At 49.0% G+C, this 22,284-nt stretch overlaps 1 protein-coding gene across 4 annotated transcripts in view; it reads left to right on the forward strand.

Moving 5' to 3' along the window:
• Nucleotides 1–20,999, forward strand: part of LOC144937210 (tyrosine-protein phosphatase non-receptor type 14-like) — an 81,949-nt gene extending 60,950 nt beyond the window's left edge. For 2 of the 4 annotated variants that reach the window (XM_078864562.1, XM_078864565.1), the window contains 8 exons: nucleotides 2,043–2,127; nucleotides 4,951–6,707; nucleotides 7,367–7,513; nucleotides 9,085–9,303; nucleotides 14,075–14,203; nucleotides 14,822–15,056; nucleotides 16,360–16,520; nucleotides 18,325–20,999. In XM_078864562.1, the coding sequence (XP_078720688.1) occupies nucleotides 2,043–2,127; nucleotides 4,951–6,707; nucleotides 7,367–7,513; nucleotides 9,085–9,303; nucleotides 14,075–14,203; nucleotides 14,822–15,056; nucleotides 16,360–16,520; nucleotides 18,325–18,453 (2,862 nt within the window). In that variant the 3' untranslated portion in view covers nucleotides 18,454–20,999. The remainder of the gene's footprint in view (nucleotides 1–2,042; nucleotides 2,128–4,950; nucleotides 6,708–7,366; nucleotides 7,514–9,084; nucleotides 9,304–14,074; nucleotides 14,204–14,821; nucleotides 15,057–16,359; nucleotides 16,521–18,324) is intronic. The other 2 variants (XM_078864563.1, XM_078864564.1) reach the window with 2 other exon arrangements.
• Nucleotides 21,000–22,284: the final 1,285 nt, after the last annotated feature.

A 22,284-nucleotide genomic window follows, 5' to 3' on the forward strand; every position in this document is an offset into this window, starting at 1 on the left:
GGCCAGGGCATAAATCTGAGCCATCAGAGATAGACTTGGGTTGACACAGCTTGTAGCGTCTACGCCCATTGAAGTCGACTCTGCTACTCCTTTTTATATTCTACTAGCGGGAAGTACCCGGCGTTGCCCGGGGGAAGAATATATTTAAAAACGTCTCTTAACATAACATACAGACACAAATGCGAAGCTATTGTGAAAGCCCGGCGTCCCGTTTGTCTGTCCATTTGTCCATTAACAACATTATAAGAGGCTTGTAGGAGTCCAAAAAGTTATAGAAAGTGGGGGGCAAATAGTTGATCTAAAAGGTTTAAAAAATTGTTGACCACCCCCCCCCCCCCCACGTAGGCATATACACACCCTGCGTACAATAGAGTGAGTAGTATCTAGTGACGCTATAGTAGTATCTATTGATTCTATAGTAGTATTTACTGACTCTATAGTAGTATCTGCTGACTCTGTAGTTGTATCTACTGACTGTAGTTGTATCTACTGACTGTACGGTAGAATCTACTGAGTCCAGTAGTCACTACTGACTGTACAGTAGTATCTACTGACTGTAGTGGTAACTACTGACCATAGTATCTACAGGCCCCTACAGTAGTATCTACCGACTATAGTAGTAATTACTAACTCTATAGTAGTATTTATTAACTCTATAGTAGTATCCACTGGCTATAGTAGTACCTACTAACTCTATAGCAGTATCTGCTGACTCTATCATAGTATCTAATTACTTTGCAGCAGTATAAACTGACTATAGTGGTGTCTACTGACTTTAGTATTATCTACTGACCATAGTAGTATCTACCGACCCTACGGTAGTATCTACCGACTCTATAGTAGCATCTACTGACTCTATAGTAGTATCTACTGACTGTAGGAGGATTTAATTACCATAGTAGTATCTACTGACCGTAGTAGTATCTACTGACTTAATAGAGTGCCGTGGTGAGGCCTAGTCCCGTGCAGTGCCCCCGGCCTCGCCGAGCTTGCCCAGCCGGCCGAGGTGGCACTTTTGCAGGCTGGGGTGCTACCCCACCCCACCATCCCCCTGCCCGCTCTACAGTAATAGTATCTAAGCACTATAGTAGTCTTGATTTGAAGCTTTCGTGACTGCAGGAATATGACTATAGTAGTATCTACCGACCCGATAGTAGTAAGTGCACACATTGGGGTGGGGGGGCGGAGAAGAGGACATCACACTGTGAAGAATTTACGTAAGCGTTGTGTATTTTTGTTGTTGCATTTTTTACGCAAACGTGAATTCCCCCCTCCCCCCACCGATCACGTGTGTGCATTGCCAGGGCAACCACCACCACCACGAGCCGGTGTTCTTGCGCATGCCCAGATGCGTGCTCTGGTGCCACTCTGTGCTTATAAAAGGAATACATTGATAATTTAACTACTTTAAAGTTGACAGACGTGTAATATTAATAGCGCTTTTTTTCTGGGGCATATGGCGTGGCATCCGTGTACTTTTTTGATACGTTTACACCACAGTTTGTCAGTTCAAAACGTCTCAAGGTATCCGCACAGACAGACAGACAGACACACAGACAGACAGATACACAGACACAAAAAATGACTTACACATAAGAGGTTTGGCTAAGAGAGCCGGCCTGTGCATAGTGATGTAGGACTCACAATGCCTCGTAATTAACACTGCTGAGTAATTAAACTGCTATTCTTAGCTCCCAGTACTGGTGCTATAATTAAGACGGCAATCGCGCTAAGCAGGCTTCACGGGGGACAGGTCGCCCAGAGGCGCAGAAGGCACTTCCATTCCGTGAAAAAAATGAGCGGAGTGAGCTGTTGAAGTCTCGGAGCACGCGATATCACCGTGAGGAAAAGGTGTATGATACGACGAACGTTGAGGGAGAAGATAAATTCGGTTGGGCTTTTGTAGTGGCCACGCCAGGTGTGTGTGATTGTACTTTTTTGAATTCACTACGGGGTTATTTTTAAGCGGGGTAAGGTGCACACTTCCATCGTGTTCCGATGCTGGCTCAACATTATGTTTTTTTTGTCGGTGGTGAATTTAGCAGGTGCAGAGCCATCCCATCGTTCCGGCTCCCCTGCAGATTCCCTACGGCAATCGCTACCCGGAACCACACCTGGCCTCTCAAGGTATGTGGCTAAAGATAACCTGCGCTGTCTTGTTTCACATCTCTCGATCGCAATTTTGGCCGGTTAATTTCAAATACAAATGTATATATTTCGACTAACACCGCCCGCATGTTTGCGCACCCTAGCCCGTCCATGCATGCGTCGTGTAAGAATTTAGCGTGAAGTACGATGACATCATCACGGTGTCATCGGTAATGACGTCATCACGGTGTCATGCGGCCCTGTAGGGCGACGTCACCGCGGCGAAGCGATAGGCGTTGTTTAAGGGACTGTGACATATGGAACGGGTTTAAATATAAGTCAATAGGGAACCGAACTTCCAGACAATTCTATCAATAAAACGCAAGTCGCTCTCCTGGAAGACTTTGGCTCCCATTGGTTTGTATTGGATGTTATTTTTCGTGATGTTGGGGGGAGGTGGGGGGGGGGGAAATGCTGTTAATGGAGAAAGGCAACAATTTTGTGGGGAATGTCCTCACCAAGAGAAAACAGTTTTGTTGTAAAAAAAAAAATCACACGACGAATCATGTGCGAGATACGGAACGTGCCGGACGGACACTTGCGCATTGTACACATGTTTTTATTTCATATATAGATTGTGCTATCGATGCCAAATCAGAAATTACCACTTGCAACTTTTATGTAAAGGATTGTTTTCTACCCTTTGTCAGAAGTGTCACTGAAAGGTGGCAGTTTGGAAATTCTTCTGAGGTCCCGGTTATCCGGCGATGAAGGTGCTTGCATGTCCTGCTATCGAGGTGTTCTTAGCAGGGAAATCGGGAAAAAAATAGCCCTCGACGATATAAGCCAATTGAAGTCAACCTCAAATTTAATTGCTTTCTTCAAGCGATAATTGGTGATTAGGCTTGGAGCATGCAACTCACTAAGCTGGAGATCACTGCTAAATCACTGGTGGATGATACCCAGATTTAAAGCCAACATATCAGGCATATCAGCGAGGTGTTCTGACATGATATTGGACAAATTATTTTGGTGGTACTGCGTTGGCAGTGATGCACGAGCACAAATAACACAAACAACTCAACATGGTTGTCAATAAAACTGCATAAAAACGAGATTTCAAATTATGGGGTGCTGCAGTGGCGAGATGTGAACTACCTCACCTGGAATACAGGCGGTCGTGGTTTCGATCCCGACCCTGATGCCTGTATATTTGGAGTTGGCATGTCTTTCTCCCCGTGGTCGCATGGATTTTTCTCCGGGTCCTCCAGTTTTTCCCTCCACATTTAGAATGAATGCGCGTTTGGAGTATTTGGCTGGTATACATTTCCACGCGATAAGCCACTTCTTTGAGCTATCATTTGTGGTCAGTGGTCAGGTCGGTTCTGAAAAAGAGCGATAATAGCTCAGGTGGGCCTTACCTGGTAAAATTAAAACATTTGTTTCATGGAATTGGACCTTCTTCACAGCACATAGAGAGGCCAGAGACTTAGTCATCAGCACACATTGCCCAAAACGTAACCTATGATATACTTTTCAGTTTTAAAGGCCCCACAGTGTTTTTGACAAATGTGAATGGACATTTCCTCTGAATGGGCAGTGCGTTAGCAATTGCGCCAGAGCAATTGAATCGTCACCCGCTGTTATTTGCTGAATGCGGCGTTTGCAGTTTGATTTCTGTGCAAAATGCCCTGGTTAGCCATGAGGTCAGCGGTGAATGAGAAATGATTTGTGTTCAGCCAATGATGAAAGTGGTTGTGGCCGAGTGGTTCCAGTTTAATTATTGTTTGGGAGTCCAATTACGCTATCGGCCGTTCAAATCAATGAGATGAGTACCACTTTCTGAGAAGTAGCGGCAGTTTACGTACAATTTGTGTAAATGTAGAGCCTGTTCATGAATGCACTGCTGGAAGAGGCGTCGCCTACGCCCTGCGGGTCGTGGGCTTTATTTGACCATACGTCACCAGGGATCGACTGGTTCCTGTCATATGACCGTGGAATTTTTACATCTGAATTAGGACCAACTATGGAGCTGAATACCACCCAGGATATTTTCTTGCGTGCGACACTTCTGGTTTTCACTGTAGATTTTACTGTTGTGCTGTACAGCTCTGATCTGATTTTGGTTTGTAACGCATGCTATTTAAACTATAAACTAAACTACAAACAATTTTTATTTTGACCTGACCACAAATTATAGCTCAACGAAGTGGCTTATCACGTGGAAATTTGTAGCAGCCAAATACTCTAAATGCATGTCAAGTCTAAATGTGGAGAGAAAAACCAGAGGACCCAGAGAAAAATCTGCACAACCACCTGGAGAGCATGCACACTTCAAATGTAGAGGCGTCGGGGTTGGTATCAAACCCACGTCCTCCTGTATATCAGGCGAGGTAGTTAACATCTCGCCACCTTGGCACCCTCAAGGGATTATTGGTGGATTGTGCAGAAATGTGCATAGTGCCAGACGCCTACCTGCTTGACAATGAGGTGCCTGTAAGAGGCAGTACAGCAAGTAGCTCAGACCAATTTTTTTTATTCTCATGAGCAGGGGTTTTCCTCGGGCTCTGTGTCCTTCCATATACAAACATGATCAAAGAGAGGCAGTTAACATCTTGCCACCGTGGGTCTTATGTTTGCTTACATCGTGTTTGACATGATGTTCGACGTTTTGACATTATGTCCGAACCGAGCCGAAGCTCCCGGCACGTCGAACGCAGTGTCGGGCATCGTGCCCTAAAGAGCGCGGTTCAACCAGAAAAAAACACGTCGGAGGGCTAAACCTCCGACGTCATAAAAAAAACCCGACGTTAACAACAGCATCCCCGCAACGCATTTCCTTTGCCGGCTGCCCCTCAACAGACAACATCTTCTACCCCAACGAGGACGGCTACTACTACCGCTCGCAGACGAGCCTGGACCACGTGCACGTGAACGGAGGCGGTGGCAGCGGCGCCCGCCTGCCCAACGGCAGCGTGTACAGCGCGCCCAGCGTCAACTCGCTGAACCACTTCGCGCAGGCGTCGCCCATGTCGTCCGACCTCAGCATCCCCGGCAGCGAGGGCGCGGCCGGCGTCCCCGCGCGGCCGCCCGAGCCCCTGCAGCAGCGGCACAGCGCGCTCATCATGCCCTCCTACCGGCCGACGCCCGACTACGACACGGTGATGCGGCAGGCCGGACGCTTCGGCATGCCGTGCCGGGCCGACGGCAACGTGGGGTACGCGGCCGGCGGCGGTGGCGGCGGCGGTGGCGCCGCCCGATCCGGCGGTGGACCCTGGCTCGGGGAGGCTTACGCTTACGGCCGCGCCGCAACTCTCGCGTACAGCCAGCCGGAAATCCGGCAAGGCCAGTACGAGCAACGGCCACCTTACTTCTACCTGCACCAGCAACATCAGCACCTGCATCAGCAGCAGCAACAGCAGCAGCAACAGCAGCAGCAACAACAGCAGCAACAAATGTTGTGCATCAAGAGCAGCCACCCGCAGCACCCGTACGGACATCAGCAGCTGCCGCCTTTTGGCCCGGGTGCGCCGTCGCAGCTGTGTGCCACGCAGTCGGTGATCGGCAACGCGGAGATCTTCCATGCGGTGAGCACGCCGGAGCTCGCTGTCGACCCGTCGCAGTACCCGCCGCAGGTGGCGGCCATGCTGCGCAACCACTTCTCCCGCCCGCCTCCGCCCTACCCGACCCCTCGTCCCGCCGCGAGCACGCCGGACCTCATCAGCCACCAGCGCTCGTTCGCGGGCGCCGCCAGCGCTAACGGCGGGTACCACCACCACCAGCAGCACCACCACGAGCGAATGTTCGCCGAGCCCATCGTGCACCCCATCTACCGGCAAAACACCGTTCCCCAGCTCCCGTCCGGCGGGACCGAGTCTCTGACGGCTGCCGGGCAGTCCCCCGCGGAGCTGTGCGATGCCGCTGGGGTCGGCTACGGCGGGGGCGGTGGAGGAGCGGGGCCGACTCGTGAAGGGGCGCTGGGCTCGTCGCGCAGGAGGGGCGCCGCGGGTGTGCGCAAGCGCTACAGCCTCGAGGTGAACAGCAGCGTGGTGCGGGACATGGAAGCACTGTCGCTGGGCGACCGCGCCGTGTCCAGCTTGGCCATCGGAACAAGCAGCCCCTACCAGCAACAGCAGCAGCAGCAGCAGCTGCCGGCGCATTACTACAACGGGCAGCCGCTCCTCGTCGGAAACGGAGAGCACGCGGACGGGCTCCAGGCACCCCCTAGGCCACCGTTCGAGCTGCCTGCGCAGTCCTACCAGCACAACCTCGCGTACAGCCCGCAGCTGCAGGCCATGCTGGCGCGGCTGCCGAACAAGCCCCCGCCGGAATACCCGCGCCGCGAGGCCACGCTGCCTCCTCCGCCTCCGCCGCTGCCGATGATGTCGGGAGGGCGGGCGCCGGGCCACCACCCCTACTCGAACGGTGTTTCAGACGGGAGCGGCGCGGGTGGGGACGGCAGGCACTTTGGCGGCTCGGCGATGGTGCCGTCCGTGTCGGAGCCCGACCTGAGCACGGCCGTGAAGACGCGGACGAGGGCGAACCCGGCGCGCGAGCGGCCCGTGTCGGAGCTGTTCGCCGTGCAGGACAGCATCGTGGAGAGGGAGTTTGTGCTCCGCGTGAGTGGCACCCACCGCACTGATACGTCGATGTGGAATTGAGTGGCTTCCCCACCGCACTTATTCGTTTTTGCTAAATAAAGTGGCACCCACCGCACTGATTCTTCGTTGCTAAATGGGATGGCACCCACCGCACTGATTCACAAAACTGAGATTTCCTTGCGACACCTGCGAAACTAAGACTAAACTGTTTTTTATTTTGCCAGGTAGTGCCCACTGAGCTATATAGCTCTTTTTCAGAAGCGACCTGGCCACTAATGATAGCTCAACGAAGTGGCTGATGTGGAAATTCATACCGGGCAAATACTCCAAATGCATGTTTTTAAATGTGGAGGGAAAAAACGGAGGTCCGAGAGAAAAATCCACACGACCACGGAGATAACATGCAAACTCCATATGTATACAGGCTTCAGGGTCGTGATAAAACCTACGACCTGTGTACCGGGTGAGGTAGTTAACATTTTGCCACCGTGACGCAACGGCCGTGACAGTAAAACGGCGCCAAACGGTCTGCCGAAGCCATTAAACAAAAACTACAAAAAAATGACTGCTTTTTGTTTTGCGCAGTGACTCATTCGGTTGTGGCGTTCCTCGCCTTTAAAACAGTGTCAGCTTTTGCTGGCCGCTGTTAATAGGTCCGAGTTATTTTTCCATTATAGAACATGGAGAAGAGAGGCTCTGGGCCAGCTGACATTTCCAAGCTGGGTCCCCTGAAGCTGGCCGCTCTCAACGGCCTGTCCATCTCACAGCTGCCCGTGCCCGAGGAGAGCAGGGAGGAGACTGCCAGGGGACAGCTGGACGAGAGGGTACGCTCCGTTCATGGGTTATGTCCAAGTGGACGGGTACACGGGCCTTCTATCTTGTATGTGTGTCTGTCTCTTTGTTAGCTGGGCCTCTCTCCTGTACGTGTGTAACGAACTGCTTTTTTTGCATTTAGTTGTCTACCTTCTCCCCCCCCGCGCCTCCGATTGACACAGCTGGCTACGTACGGTGCGAAAGAAAGGTCAACGTACATGCGTACATAATGCATATTGGTCTGTCTTTCGCTAGATTTCTGCCTGTTGTCAGATTCTGTGCATTTCTGTTGGTCTTTCCCATTGGCTCTCTGCCTGACTCTCAGTTTCTCAGTCTGCCCGTCTGTAACTTGGACTGTCTGCCTTGCCTGGTTGTTTTCCATCTTCGTCTGTCTGTTGGTATCAGTAGTTTTGCCCGGCAGATTCTGTTTGATAATATTTTTTATTGCATTGTTTTTCCATGTCCTGACTTACTCTGTCGGGTCTCTAGAATTATTATATGTAACCATGATTGCAACTAAGAGTTGTACAGTATAACATCTGTACCATCACAGGATGCCCATGAAACAGAGCCTAACATCCCATTGGGCCCTTCCTGCTGAAATGAATACAATCTTATCTATTTATTATGTCTGCTGGTCTCTCACTATCTGTCTTTACGCATGTTTTGCTGTCTATTTGAGTATATGTCCTGTCAACCTAATAATTTGTCTATTTTCATATATTTCTCTTGCTGTTATATGTTTAATATCGGTTTGTATTTTGTATTCTTCTTTTATTCATCTGTCCGTCTTTGTATCTGTCTATATTGCCATCCAGCACTGCATTTTCCTTTGCATATTCTTTACATATATGCCAAAATGGATTGGTTAACATTCAGTCTGGTTCATTAAGAGTCTAAACGTTGCTTTTGTAATTATGATTGTCACCGTGTCCGTCCGCTAGTACCACCACGGTAGAGTCCCCAGGTGTTCGCGCGCTGTGCCAGACCAACGCTGCTCCTCCATACCGTTCAGTGGCCAATCCAACCCCCACCTCCCACCCCCCACGTGATGCCATCCCCTCTCCATTGGCCACGGCGCAGTAGCGCGGCAGCAGGCGGCCATCGGGCCCCCACCCCCGACCCTCTCAACTTGCTCGGTCACGCATGCTCCGTTGGGATCGTTTGGTTCGGCGTGTCACGAAGTTCGAAACTAGTGTGCGTGCCGTGGAATTAAAAGCGTACATTTCTTTTCCGCCTACCGCCGCCACTGCCCTGCCCCCCAAAACCGCCCCCCCGTGCAGCCTTAACAGACTGTTGGGGCAAGTGCTGTTAGTGAGTAGCACCTGTCAAGGCCGGCACAACACACCAGGTACTCATTTGAGGCCGAGTCGACCTTGCGGAGGAAGCACCAGGACCGGCTCAGACAATCGTCACTGATGGTGTTGTCCGTGAGCGGGAGTCATACTCGGGTCGCCGGATTCGTAGCACAGTGCGCTAACCGCTGCACTTCCGCTCGCCCCCCCCTTCTCCTTCCACCACCACCGCCGCCGCCTTGCCCTTCCCTTTGTCCCCCCCCGGTATCTGGTACGGGGGACGACAGTGCGCGCGCTTGGAGAAGCGGGTGGCGCGCGGCCTCGTGTCGGCCGAGTACGAGTGCATTCCGCGCACGCGCCCGGACCCCGTCTACAGCACGGCGGAGCTGCCCGACAACCAGGAGAGGAACCGCTTCGGCGACGTGCTGCCCTACGAGCAGACGCGCGTCGAGCTGCTGCCCAGCAAGGACAACCCGACGGGATACATCAATGCCTCGCACGTGCGGGTGAGGGCCCCGGGGAGGTTGTGGTCGCGCACTCGAGGGAGGAGCGGTTACCGGCCCAGCACGATATAAGCCGCGGTGGCGAGATGTTAACTACTTCGCCTGGTACACAGGAGGTCGCGAGTTCGATCCCTGTTGTAAATTTGGAGTTTGCATGTTCTCCCTGTGGTTGCGTGGATTTTTCTCCGGGTCCTCCATTTTTTCCCTCCACATTTACAATCAACATACGTTAATACTCTTAGGTTTTTTTTTCGGTAAAGTCACGTAGGTAAAATTTTTAATTAAAATTTATAAAAGTAATAATAGAAATAAAATAAAATAATAAATCACGACGTTTCGGAGGCAACACAAGTCTCCGTCATCAGGTGGGACCGTCACAGCTAGATTTACTGTATCAAGTGTATGGCTGCGTGTGTTCCATGCATGCGAGTGTATGGCTGCTTTAAATTTCCACCTCAAGTCACTTCGTTGAGCTATCATTTGTGGCCAGGTCGTTTCTGAAAAAGAGCTATATAGCTCTGTGGGCCTTACCTGGTCAAATAAAATATAGTTTATACGAGTTCGCAACGTCGCAACCGCCGCCACCACGGCTGCCATTAAAATGTCACCGCCGCCACCACGTTCAGTCGTCACCACCGCAATCAGCAAAATGGCCACTGACATGTACCATACAGCTTTGTTGGCAAGCTACTGCTGGATGACAGTCTCCTCGCACTGTGCAGGCCGTAAGAGTTGTTTGACCATACAGTAAAACCTTGGATTGCGAGTAATTTGGTCTGCGAGTGTTTTGCAAGACGAGCAAAAGTTTTAAGTCAATATTAATTTGATAAACGAGCGAGGTCTTGCAATGCGAGTAGTACGTGCATACGCTTTGTCTGCCGAGCGTCACGTGATCACAACTGATATACGAGTGCTTTGGATTACAAGCACGTTTCCGGAACGAATTATGCTCGCAATCCAAGGTTTTACTGTACTTGACTACGCAGTGCGGATTACTGAAGGCAGGGAGCATCAACGTTGCAGCATAGTACAGTACAATAATGGATTTGCTGCACTGCCCTCTCCTGACATTGTTTCCACACAGCAACCTAGAACACCTGTTCCATGCATAACTGGCCACCTATCTAAGCACTATCCAGGCTCAACCGTACTTGGCCCTCCGTGATGAGAATTGGGGACATTCATGGTGATTTGGTCAGACAGGGACTCCTCTGCTTAGGAACATTCGACTAACGAACTTCCAGAGAAACGAACAAGCCTGTCTATATGTCCCGTTTCCAGAACATGAAGATCCAGTGGCTTCTACAGGCGATTATACAACTTGTAAAGTCATTGCCCGTGTTTAGTGTCCATGCCATACAGCATAATTTGGAATCTACAGGGGTAAAGTTGGACGTAGGAACAAATTGACTTACGAAGAGACCTCTGGAACCTAACTCGTTCGTAAGTAGAGGAGTCCCTGTATGTGTAAACGAGTGTTATGTATTGCAGAATCATCTCCATATATATAAAAGGCAAAGTTGTGATTATGTGTGTCTGTTCAAAATGTTTAGCGTACTTCCCGACATGCAACAAACTTGAAATTTGCCATGTGGGTACTTTCCAGACTGTACACCATGCAAAAATTATAAAAATATACTTTTTTTTGGGGGGGGGGGGGGGGGAGCTCAATATTGCATATATTTTTTGCACGACAAGTTTAGCTGTGACGTCAAATTTGTCATGTGACCCGCGCATATGGAAGCGTAACGCATTGTAGTGTAATGGTTAGCGCGCCGCGCTACGAACCCGGCAACCAGAGTTCGATTCCCGCTCACGGCCACCACCGTTGACGATTATTTGAACCGGTCCTGGGCCTCCCCTGGATCGACTCAGCCTCAAACGAGTAACTGGTTTGGTGTGTCAACATCGCCACTGGGGAGACAAAGGCGGCCGGGCGTGGTGAATCCAAGTCCCGGGCGAAGCCGGGTAGTAAAGCTAGTTTGTAATAATTTGCATGTTTTACATGAAAACTTGTGTACGAACCTTTCGCTTGGGGTCGGTAATTCCAAGTGAGTTAATGGAAAGACTTAAAAGCGGTTTATTTTGTGATCTTCAAAACATTTGTGGTCGCTGTAGTTTAAATATATGTATGCTGAACTTTCGCACCATACGTATTCAACCGTGCTAATCGGAGGTGCAGGGTGGAAGGACAAACTAACAGTGTGATACCCAACTATAAGCCAGGCTCTAACCTCTCTCTCTATTCTTCGTGAATTCCATTACCAGAAACATGACCATGTTATATAAACAGTGCGGTTGTTTCTGTTTTCAGAGCAGTATTGGTTTGTGGAAGATAAAAATAAATTCACTAAATGGCCAGCGGATGGAGTAGTTTTGCCTGGCCGAAGTAACATGGATCTCCCGTGGACAAAAGAGTATTGATCATTCCATTTACATCTATCTGGTGGCAGCAGTCAGATAAAACGTACATTTTCTAAGACCTTGGTAATTGCAACAAAGAGAGATAATTGTTGGTACTTTTTTTCCCGTGTGTTTTTATTGGTGGCCGATTTATACATTTCACACGAGTGCAAATGGCGTAGCGCTTGGCAAAAAACTAACCAACGGCTCAGCCCGGCTGCGGAAACAAACCACCTTGTCGCGAAAAAAAAGGGGTCACGTCACACCCTACTTCACATTACGATTGTGTAACGATCATTATCTATCACTGTTCTTTTTTACGGCCGCGCGATAAGTTCACAAGTGCCGCCCGCCACACAAGACCTCGCCATTAACATTCAGAATGTGCCTTTTATGGATCGTCGTCCCAATGCCCGTGATATATGTATATATTTTAAACTCTATTTCCAGAGAGTGCACACATAATCGAGCAAAAGACAGCGTGTAGATTGTTAGGGCACGGTGCTATTAGTGAGCACTTATTAAAGGCTGGCTCGGCACACAATGGGGGACGGGTATTGTAGCTGTCACGTCAATATTCGTCGATTGCTCCAAATAATTATTTGTGGTGGCCCAGGACATGATTAGTTACAATAAATGCTGTATATGAGCACACCATTATACAAGCACGGCTCTAATGTGAGAAAACACATCCTTACATTGCATTGGTGGGCGGGAAATCATGGGTGATTTCTAGTACAAGCACACGACTTCGGATGTTAAGCACAGCTCCCCCGTACTTACTCATCATGAGCAGGAATTGAACCTGGGTTGACGGGATTATAATGCAATGGGCCGATTGCGATGCTACTATACGCACACGCGTACGGACGCGCAAGAGCGTGTGTACGCACACGAAAAAAAACACGCGCACACGTCATATGCAGCACTCACGACTACACGGCACGGCGCTCAACAACAACAACAAAAACCCCATCGCGTTAAAGCCAATCAATCGGCCACGCCGATCCGCGATTAAACAATTAAATGTTTGATTAACGCTCGTTACGGAATAAGTGGCTCCAAATGAACGGTTCCACGCTTGCGGTTTCGGGCGTGGGGGGAAAAAACACCCGCCGTGGCGCTCCTCCCCGTGTCCCGCATCAAAGTGCCCGGCCGTCTCGGGTGGCGTGGAAGTGTACCCCGGCAGTTGTCGGTAATTGGCGCCCGCGGGCGAGAGAGAGAGAGAGAGGGCACAGGTGTCCCGTCCAGCCAGCCCGTGGTCGGTGGAGTAAACAGGCGCGTGCCGTTACGCATTACACGGCAGCTGATTTGTCGCACAGCTGCGATGCATTATTGCCGCCCCGTGAAAACGGCGCTTTGCTGCAATTGCGCGCCTCTTGCACACAAAGCGGGCACACATTAGTCGGGGTTTTTGTTTTGTTTTATTTTCTTTAGCCGGCCGCTGGCATGTAAAGAACACATGGCGGCGTGTCCCCCGAACACGTGAAAGTTAGGTTTGGAAGTTTGGAAATAGAATGCTTGTAGAGTTTGTTTATGTATATGTGTGTGTGTGTGTATAATGTGTAAGTATTTGCTGAAAGGACATGTGGCACATTAGACATCTCAGCTGTCAGTTCCTCTTTCAAGAATGTATTTATTACCAAGTGTACGAACTATGTACACGTTTTGAAGTATGTACGTTATTCGGGTAAATTGTTATTGTTTCCGGAATAATAAATGTGTTACGTTACAGAGAATTTAACAAAAAACGTGAATAAAAAGAAAAGAAAAAATTTGGAGTAAACATTTGTAAATTTAATTTAAAACAACATTGTATTCTTTTGAAATAGAGCATCTATATATATATGTCTTAAGTGCTTATGTGAAAAACACTTTTTTGTTTTTAAATATTTTTGTAAGAAGGGAACATAAAATTATTGTTGTCATTAACAAGTGCAAGTAAGTTGGCAGTGTAGTAAGAAGTCCCTTTGCATATTTACATAAACAGCTTTTTTTTGGCAATCTACTGGTGGATTTAGACCTCCACACATCGTGTAGGTCGTGAGGGTTATTTGACCATACTTCACCATGCTGGTCAGTGTGTGTTGGTCAAATAAGGGAACATAGATGTGGAAGTATAGTACGGCAATCGATGTTACTCCTCTATTGAGATATCCACAGATGTTTGTATTATCCCCATCCTATGGGTAGGCTTTCACGGTATAGTCTGGTTTCCTATTCCGAAATGAACGCTCATTAAGGAGTTGGCCAAAGGTTCCAAGCAGGACCCTCATGAAAGATTATTGAGGCTTTCCTGGATAAAGTAAAGGCCCTGACACATGATTGCTATTGTGCATGCATATGCGCGTGTGTCCGTGTGTGCGTGCAGGTCAGGGTAGGTGGTGAGCAGTGGCATTACATCGCCACGCAGGGCCCTCTGCCCAACACCTGCCAGGACTTTTGGCAGATGGTTTGGGAGCAGAGTGTGAGCGTCATAGCCATGGTCACACCTGAGCAGGTAAGACCTCGAGCAAAGCCACGGTGTGGGATGTGTCGCACACGACTCTTCCGCTTAATGTTCTCCGCCAAAACCATCGCGCAAACTCCGGTCACCCTCACAGCGGCAGCTTTTGGCTAACCATCGAACAAGCGTGGTCACCTGCATTGCGTGCTTTCAGATGCGCTCCTTCGGCCGTCTGGAACGCTCTTCTGATATTATGAAGCCACTCGAACTATGCACTTTTAAATATAGATAAAAAAACTAATTTCTTTAGAACACCTTTGTGTATTTAGTTTTTGTCTTTCCTCCAGACCTCTAATTAGTACAGTTGGCTACTTATGGTGCAAAAGCAGTTGAACTTACATACAATTTAAATTTCTTGTTGACTACGCTAGCCTAGAGGAAAAGAAACAGAAAATACCGATCTCACATATCCTGCGGGTTGTAAATACACTTACACCGACTGTGTGTCCCAAGTTGTCTGACCATCTTTGTTCAAGCGTATCCGAACGGGTAGCGCTGTAGCCCGAGACCTGGGTTCGAATCCCCAGACCGGCGGTCACCTCGGCCCATCGGCGCTCACCGCGGGACAACTCTTTCACGGCCGATCGCCACCCCCCTCCCCCCTCTCAACAGGAGAGCGGACGGCAGAAGTGCCACCGCTACTGGCCCAAGCTCGGCTCCAAGCGCAACTCGGCGAACTACGGCGACTACCGCGTCACCACCAAGTTCCGCACGGACTCGGGCAGCTACGCGACGACGGGTCTCAAGGTGAAGCACCTGCCCTCTGGGCAGGAGCGCACCGTGTGGCACCTGCACTACCCGGACTGGCCCGACCACGGCTGCCCCGAAGACGTCCAGCGCTTCCTGGGTGGGTGACCGCGCGAGCCCCGCTGTGCGTCGTGTCCGCGCGTAATGTGGTATCTACGGTGGCAAGATGTTAACTATCTCGCCTGGTGTACAGGAGTTCATGGGTTTAATCCTGACCCTGATGCATACATAGATGCAAATGACCAATTACTTTGAGTTATGTAATAGAGATACCAATTACAGATTATATGAATGTAATACAATTGCAAATTAAAATCACAAATAATGTAGATACCACCCTATAGATATGGATGATAATGTGTATTGGTTTGTACGTATGTACGTATCTCTTTATGGGGTAAATATTCTAAACTCCAGTCCTTTATGACACTGCATTATATGCGTGAACTGAAGATTTTTACATTTCACCTTCCACAGACCACCGGTCACTTTGACTTCAAGTTCGATCAATAGACTTTTTTTAACCGTGCCAAGACTGCTTGTCAGAAACCAGCTGGCGGAAGGAATGGAGGGCAAAATCAGCACCAATCCCCAGCTCCTTATCGCAAATCCCACAGTCTGTCCACCTGGCTCCAACCCGCCACGCCAGCATTATTAATTGCAAAGCCCGTGGGCCACTGGTAGCCCTAGTGGCCTTTAGTGCGGGCCCTGACGTACGGCCTCCAGACATAACTTGTAAAAACACCCCCATTGTGCTGGCAAACCCAATGGTTTGTGTCTCAGCCCTCATATCGATGTCTTATCTGAAAATTAGTGAAGAACACTGGACCACGCCATCAATGGGCCTCGCTTAGAGCTTCCGGACAGGGCATGGTCTCTGTGCAGCCAACCTCCACCGTTGGGGTCTTCATGACAACCCAAGCTGGCAGCTGCGGCACCGTACAAGCAATGTCGCAGAATTGTTGACGACTGTCCACTGGCTAAGTTCGGCAGAGCTCTACGAGAATCACACATGGCCACCGAGGACGCTGTTGCGTGGCTCGGCGATTACGCGCACGCCGAATGAACGAGTAGGTGTTTTTTTTTTACTTGGGTCCGAAGACATAGATTGTAAATTGGTCATCATCGTCATTGCCTTAGGTCTCCCATCCCGTTCATTCAGAATGGGCCCTCAGTCTGTTGGATAGTCACTATTTGTGCGCTGGAGACTTAACAGACTCGCAAGCAACTTAATTACAATGCAGATGACGATTGCTAAGATGGAAACCACCCCGTAATTTAACACCGGCCCTGCCCATCTCTCATCCATCCCCCCCCCACTCTGTCTGTCTCTCTACTCTGTCCATATGTCTCTCTACTTTGTCGGTCGTCGGATCCTGTGTGTGCCCCCTCCACCCCGACAGCATTTCTGGAGGAGGTGCAGTCGGTGCGCCGGCACACCAACTCCATGCTGCCGCCCCACACCGCGAGCCCGCCCGTCGTGGTGCACTGCAGCGCCGGCGTGGGCCGTTCCGGCGTGCTCATCCTCACCGAGATCACCATCGCCGGCCTGGAGCACAACGTGGTGAGCGTCTGCCACGTGCAGCCACGCGCGCAATGCCACAGGCCCCCTCAGCCCAGCCACTCTCTTGTCTCTCACGGCTCCGGGGGGGTTGCCCCGAACCCCGTTTGCGTGCGACCTTTACAACGACGCGGCGAAACGATCGCTTCTCGCGCACCGTCGTTCAGTGACGTGGACAATGGATCGATGACGTGTCGTCGATCCAGCCTCACCGGTTGACTGGGGTGCACAGTGTAGGGTTACAGACGTCGTTGCGCCGATGCAATGAAAATGCAACGCAGTTTTTAGGTGCGCGTAATGAACAAGGCGCTAATGTTAGTAACCTTGACGCCATCCGTAATTTATTGAGAAATATGTTGCGAGTGTAACGTTTGTAAACCCAACCTATTCAATTATTTAACGTGTGCAAGTGTTTTCAACATTTGGCCGTAAATATTGGCCTGTCGCCTCGAAGCTTCACGCAATCAGCTGGCATTTGTGCGTTCTATTAATAGACGAAGCTACGTGAACTAAATCATTGCATCATTAGCTCTTCGTTAGTGTCTGATTTACCTGCTGCTGCTTGATTTACCAAGGCCTTTTTTTATCACCGATTCCAGCTGACGTTGCCTCTCTTGCAAGACAACGCACACGGTCATTACTTAAAAAAAAAATTCTCAGTCGAGGTGTGAGAAAAAAACACAGTCATTCACGGAATAAGCGAAGGCCGTGCGGTGCCGTCTGTATTTTCGGCACACACCTTACGGCAGTGTTGAAAGGAAACGACGGACGCGCCCGATTCAAAATGTGTCTCTCTACAGCCACTGGACTGTATTCAAATTTACCCCTGCCACGATCGTCGTGAGCCTCCTCGACAGAATGGCAGCCCCAGCGATCGCGCGCGGGGGCCGATGGGCTCTGTGGGATTGTTGCGTTGCAGAGAGACGGTGCTGACATACACCCGTAGGGGGCGAGAACATCAAACTATACACAGGTGCAAGAAAATCTGAATTATATATTTCCTGAGTAAGGCCCAACGATCCCTCGCTTTAGCCTTAACGTTGCTGGGGCAAGGGCAGTTAATGGGCACTTTTTTCTCTTTTTTTCGCATTCTCAACAAGAGCCCGGTATGAAGCGCGAACGATAAAAAAGGGAAGGGGAGCACGGGAATTCCTCGGATAGAAGCCCGAAACGCGACGGTGCTCACGAGTTGGGGAAAAGGGAGGGAGGAAATGGGCTCGCTCACCCCACTCGCGTAGGGACTCCAAGCGGTGAGTGAGCACCTTTGAAGGGCCTCACGGCACACAAGGCGATTCTGAGGACAGCACCATTTCCAACCACCTTTTGTCTCTTATCAGTACTGATAATAACGTCAGATCTTATCCACGGACCGCACCTCCGATTAGCACGGTTGGCTATGTACGGTGCAAAAGAAGTTCAACATACATACGTACAGTTAAACACGTAGGCTTTCGCGAGCAATATTATTCATAATAAAGGTTTTTGGGTTAGATCGCGCTATTTATAAATGTGTCGGTGGTGGAGGGTTACGACACATTTATAAATAACGCGATCTAACCCAAACATCTTTATTATGAAAATATAAGTACATACTTACGCATCTTTTGACGAAAATCGGCGTGCATTCACATTCACTCACAAAAAAAGAAAAAAAATCTTCCAGTAGGATTTGCGAAGTGTGTGTTTGTCAACGTGCAACAAAGCAAACGCCGAAACGTGCGCGCACGTGACCGAGCCTTTGCCGCCGCTGCCGCCGTTGCCTATACCGCTCGTGACGTCGGCGCCTTCCTTCCCCTCTCCCGTGCAGCAGCTGGACGTGCCACAGGCGCTGGGCGTCCTGCGGGGCCAGCGGATGCTCATGGTGCAGACGCTCCCGCAGTACCAGTTCGTCTACCAGGCACTCATCCAGTTCCTCAACAACTCGAGGCTCATCTGACGACGGGCCACCGCCGGGGAGGGGCCGGCACCAGCTCGCCAGGGCCCCCCCCCAAACCTCGTCGAGAGGCCAAAGTTGTCCTTCGCAGGAGTTCCTTGCCGCGGCCAAAATGTCTTCTCTGCGCGTTGGGTGCTCGCCGCTTCCTCGGGGCTCCGCCGCAGAAGAGCGGCGTCGCTTGGGATGAACTTCCACGGCGCTTCTCATTTGGAGGAGCGAATTGAAAAGGAAACTGAAACTTCTTCCCGTGCCAATCTGCCCTTTTGGTGCTTTACGCTCGACAATGTGTGTTTGCCGCCCAGCATTGCAGTAAGGTTGTTCTGAGAACCGTGCCATCTCAGTTTGAGGGCAGGCACAACTTCAGCTTTTACAATCCTGAGAACGGGGTGCTTCCGTGAATGAAATTTTTTTGTATTCTGTATCAAAGTATCGCAATGAAACGCGAGGAAACCTATCCCGAGGATGATATTTCTCGCCAAATGAAGCCTTGGCTGCTGCAGCATCAGCCTCCGAAGCGGTTGTGGGGCGACATCTTTCGTAATCAGAAGTTGTTTCGCTACAAGTTTTAACTCTCTCGTTAAACCGGCTCTTTTATGCGTGGTCTTTTTTTTATAAGCAAAAGAAAAAGTCTTCCCATGAACTGGCTTTTGTAGAGTGTCTTTTTCGATGAATTGTATTGATATTTCTTAGTCCCCCCGTGAGTTCCGATTGCTTCTTTCTTTTAGGCCACTTACATCTCCTTTAACGAACGAGTGCCGAGTTCAGTGTTTGTTTCTGCCGACGCTTGGAAGGAGTTCCATTACTTGGCTCAGTCTGGCCCTGAGCTTCAAAATGATTGATGCTTCAGTCATTCCCATGGTCCAAACGCATAGGACAGCAACTATTTCTTCGACATCCAGCTGCTAATTAAAGATGGTTTAAACGCGTAGGTTCCTTTTTGCTGTCGTGCTGCGTGTGTGTCTCCGATAATATACGTGACTTGCGATAGCAGTCAAGGGCGGTTGGTCGGTCGATGCATTTGTTAGACACATATGAAATGTCCTGTATACATTTAGCAGTATTATTTACACATCTTCTCGCCTGCCTGTGCATTTACCGTAAGGCAGCTAAATATTTACACTCGTGTAAGTTTTCTTCTTTTGTATTTTTTTTTCGTCGGGAGTCTGACAGAACCTTTTTTGCCACAAAACTCGTACACATCGGAGTCCACCGCTAACAACCTTGATGAACATTGGCTTGAATTCGATTGCAATATGAACTGCGTGTATTGAACTTCTAACATGAAGTTCCATGAGGGGGGGGGGGGTTCTATTGGGGCACCACGGTGGTGAAATGTTAACTACCCCACCGCGTATACAGGAGGTCGTGGGTTCAATGCTGACCCTGATGCCTGTATATTTGGAGTTCGCGTGTTCTCCCCGTGGTCACGTGGATTTTTCTCTGGGTCCTCTGGTTTTTTTTCCCCTCCACATTGAGAATCAACGTGCGTTTAGAGTATTTGTCGACTATAAATGTCCACACGTTATGCCACTTGGTTGAGCTATCACTTGTGGCCAGATCGCTTCTGAAAAAGAGCTGTACGGCTCAGTGGGCCTTACCTGGTAAATAACAAAAAAATAGTTTAGTTGAATCGTTTTAAATGCCCTGGCCAGTTGCTGTCATTGCTCCCCGCGGATTGGGAACGGTGGCACCTTTTGACGGCGTGAAAGCCGCGGCGACCCTCTTCGCTTTAAAGCAGGTGGTTCTTAACCTGGGGTGCGAGATGCCCTTTCTGAGGGTGCGAGACATGGCCAGATTTCTTTAGAAGGTAAATCATCGAAACGCAAATTAAGCACGGGCATGTAAGTGCAACTACTTGGTATCATTAAACCCTCTGTGTATTTATTAACAAAACATTTTTTTTTTACGACTGAGAGCCAAAGGGGTGCAAAGCTGCAGTAAAGGTTAAGAATCGCCGCTTTAAAGGGATCGCAGTGCGTTGTTCCCGTCGTTTTGTACGGGAAGTCTTCTATTTACGCTGCTCCCGTTCACATCGCTTCACCGTAACATCGCCAACGAATGGAGGGAACGTAATCCGGTTCACGACAGCGTTGTTTTGAACGCTTGACGCGCGAAAAGGGGAGCAGTGGTGTCCTGGGCGGTGTACGCGACGACGCGCGACGACGCGCTACGCCACGGCGCTCCCAATGAGGGCGCCCAAGCCTCGGTGTTTACAACATCGCCATACTGTGACGTGCATACGTTGAACTTCTTTCGCACCGTACGTAGCCAAACCGTGCTCATCGGAGGTGCGGGGGAAGGGCAACAAACTTAAACACAAGAAGCAGTTGTAAAAGAAATTAGTTTTTCAATCTGGATCTAAAAGTGCATAGCTCCAGTGGCTCTACTACTCCCTCTAAATGCAACCTCCGCCGCCCTCTCTAAAATTACATATTTAAACTTGTCACGTATTTTCTTTTCGGGGGAATCTTTTGCTATCTTTTTGATACTTCATATTTCTCTGAAAATTCTGAACCAAAACATGACACCCCCACCCCCCCCCCCCAAAGGAACGTATCGTAAATGTGTATAAACATTAAGTCAATGGTAAGTTTGGTTTAGATTTTCGATGTGTTCCAGGGACACATCCCCCCAACGTACATGGAGGACTTACTGTCTTAAGTAAGCAACACAGGTTACACGATTAATCAGTAGAGCTTAGTCTCCCTTTTGTCAATCATCGTCGGGTTAAACAAAGTTGTATTTTAAGTGTTTGTGTATATTGTGTACAGCATATATATTTTAAAATGTTCAAAACAATTACCAAAGCTTTGTGGGACCACAAATGTCCATGTACTCGTACTGTGTACCTCAGTGATGCATCCATCAATCCACTTAGCACTTATTCTCTGAGATTAATAAAGTGTGCTATAATTGCCAATGCTATTGCCATAGACAAAATGTTAAACAAAAGTAAATATATATGTGTATTGTAATGATGAGAAAAGCTGGAGACAATTTTACCAATATTTATCATTGGGCATGGCAGGTCGGTTACCTGCAAAATGCAGTGCTGTTGGGAACCAAAAGAGGTTTTACCTTCTGAATGAATTTCAATGTAATCATCTCTGAACTTTTATCCTGGCCATGTTTAAATCAAGTGCAGTAACGGTGATATGTCTGCAGTGTTAGATATGACTTCACTAAGAAGTCATTTTTAAGGTTAACATTTTAAATTTGAGAACAAGGCCATTTTTTTAAAACATCGACATCAGATAATCAAACAGACCCACGGTTATATATTGGGTTTGAACTAAGCGATGAATTGGCATGATTCAAGGACAATTCATCATTGAATGCAAGAACTGAATCCGAACGTGTGGTGAATGGAATCGCCTCTTGTGGCTGCACGGGTGGCTTGAACCCATTGCATACCACGTTTATTACAATTGTAAACATTTAAACATTTTCTGAGCATTAAATGTGCCTATCACGAGATGGACAATGAATCGATGCATTAGTGTCCGACCCTTGCTGGGTACGATGTAGCTCACAGGTATTATAGCGCTGCCTAAAAAAACTATATAATTGCGCAATTAACAAGGCATTAATTGTTACTAACCATGACACCATCCATAAGTTGTTGAGAAATATGTTACGAGTATTCATTTTGTAAACCCAATCTATTCAATTATTTAATGTGCTTGGTGTTGTAAACATTTCGCCTGTCGCCGCAGACAGCCGGCAATTGTAAATTATATTAATAGAGCGAGGCAAGCAACAACATCATCACGTGATGAGCTCTTCCTCCTTCGTGTCTGATGTTACTTGCTCCCGTCATCTACCGAGGACTTT

The sequence above is a fragment of the Lampetra fluviatilis genome, chromosome 18 (genome assembly GCF_964198595.1).
Source record: "Lampetra fluviatilis chromosome 18, kcLamFluv1.1, whole genome shotgun sequence".
Lineage (NCBI taxonomy): Eukaryota > Metazoa > Chordata > Hyperoartia > Petromyzontiformes > Petromyzontidae > Lampetra > Lampetra fluviatilis.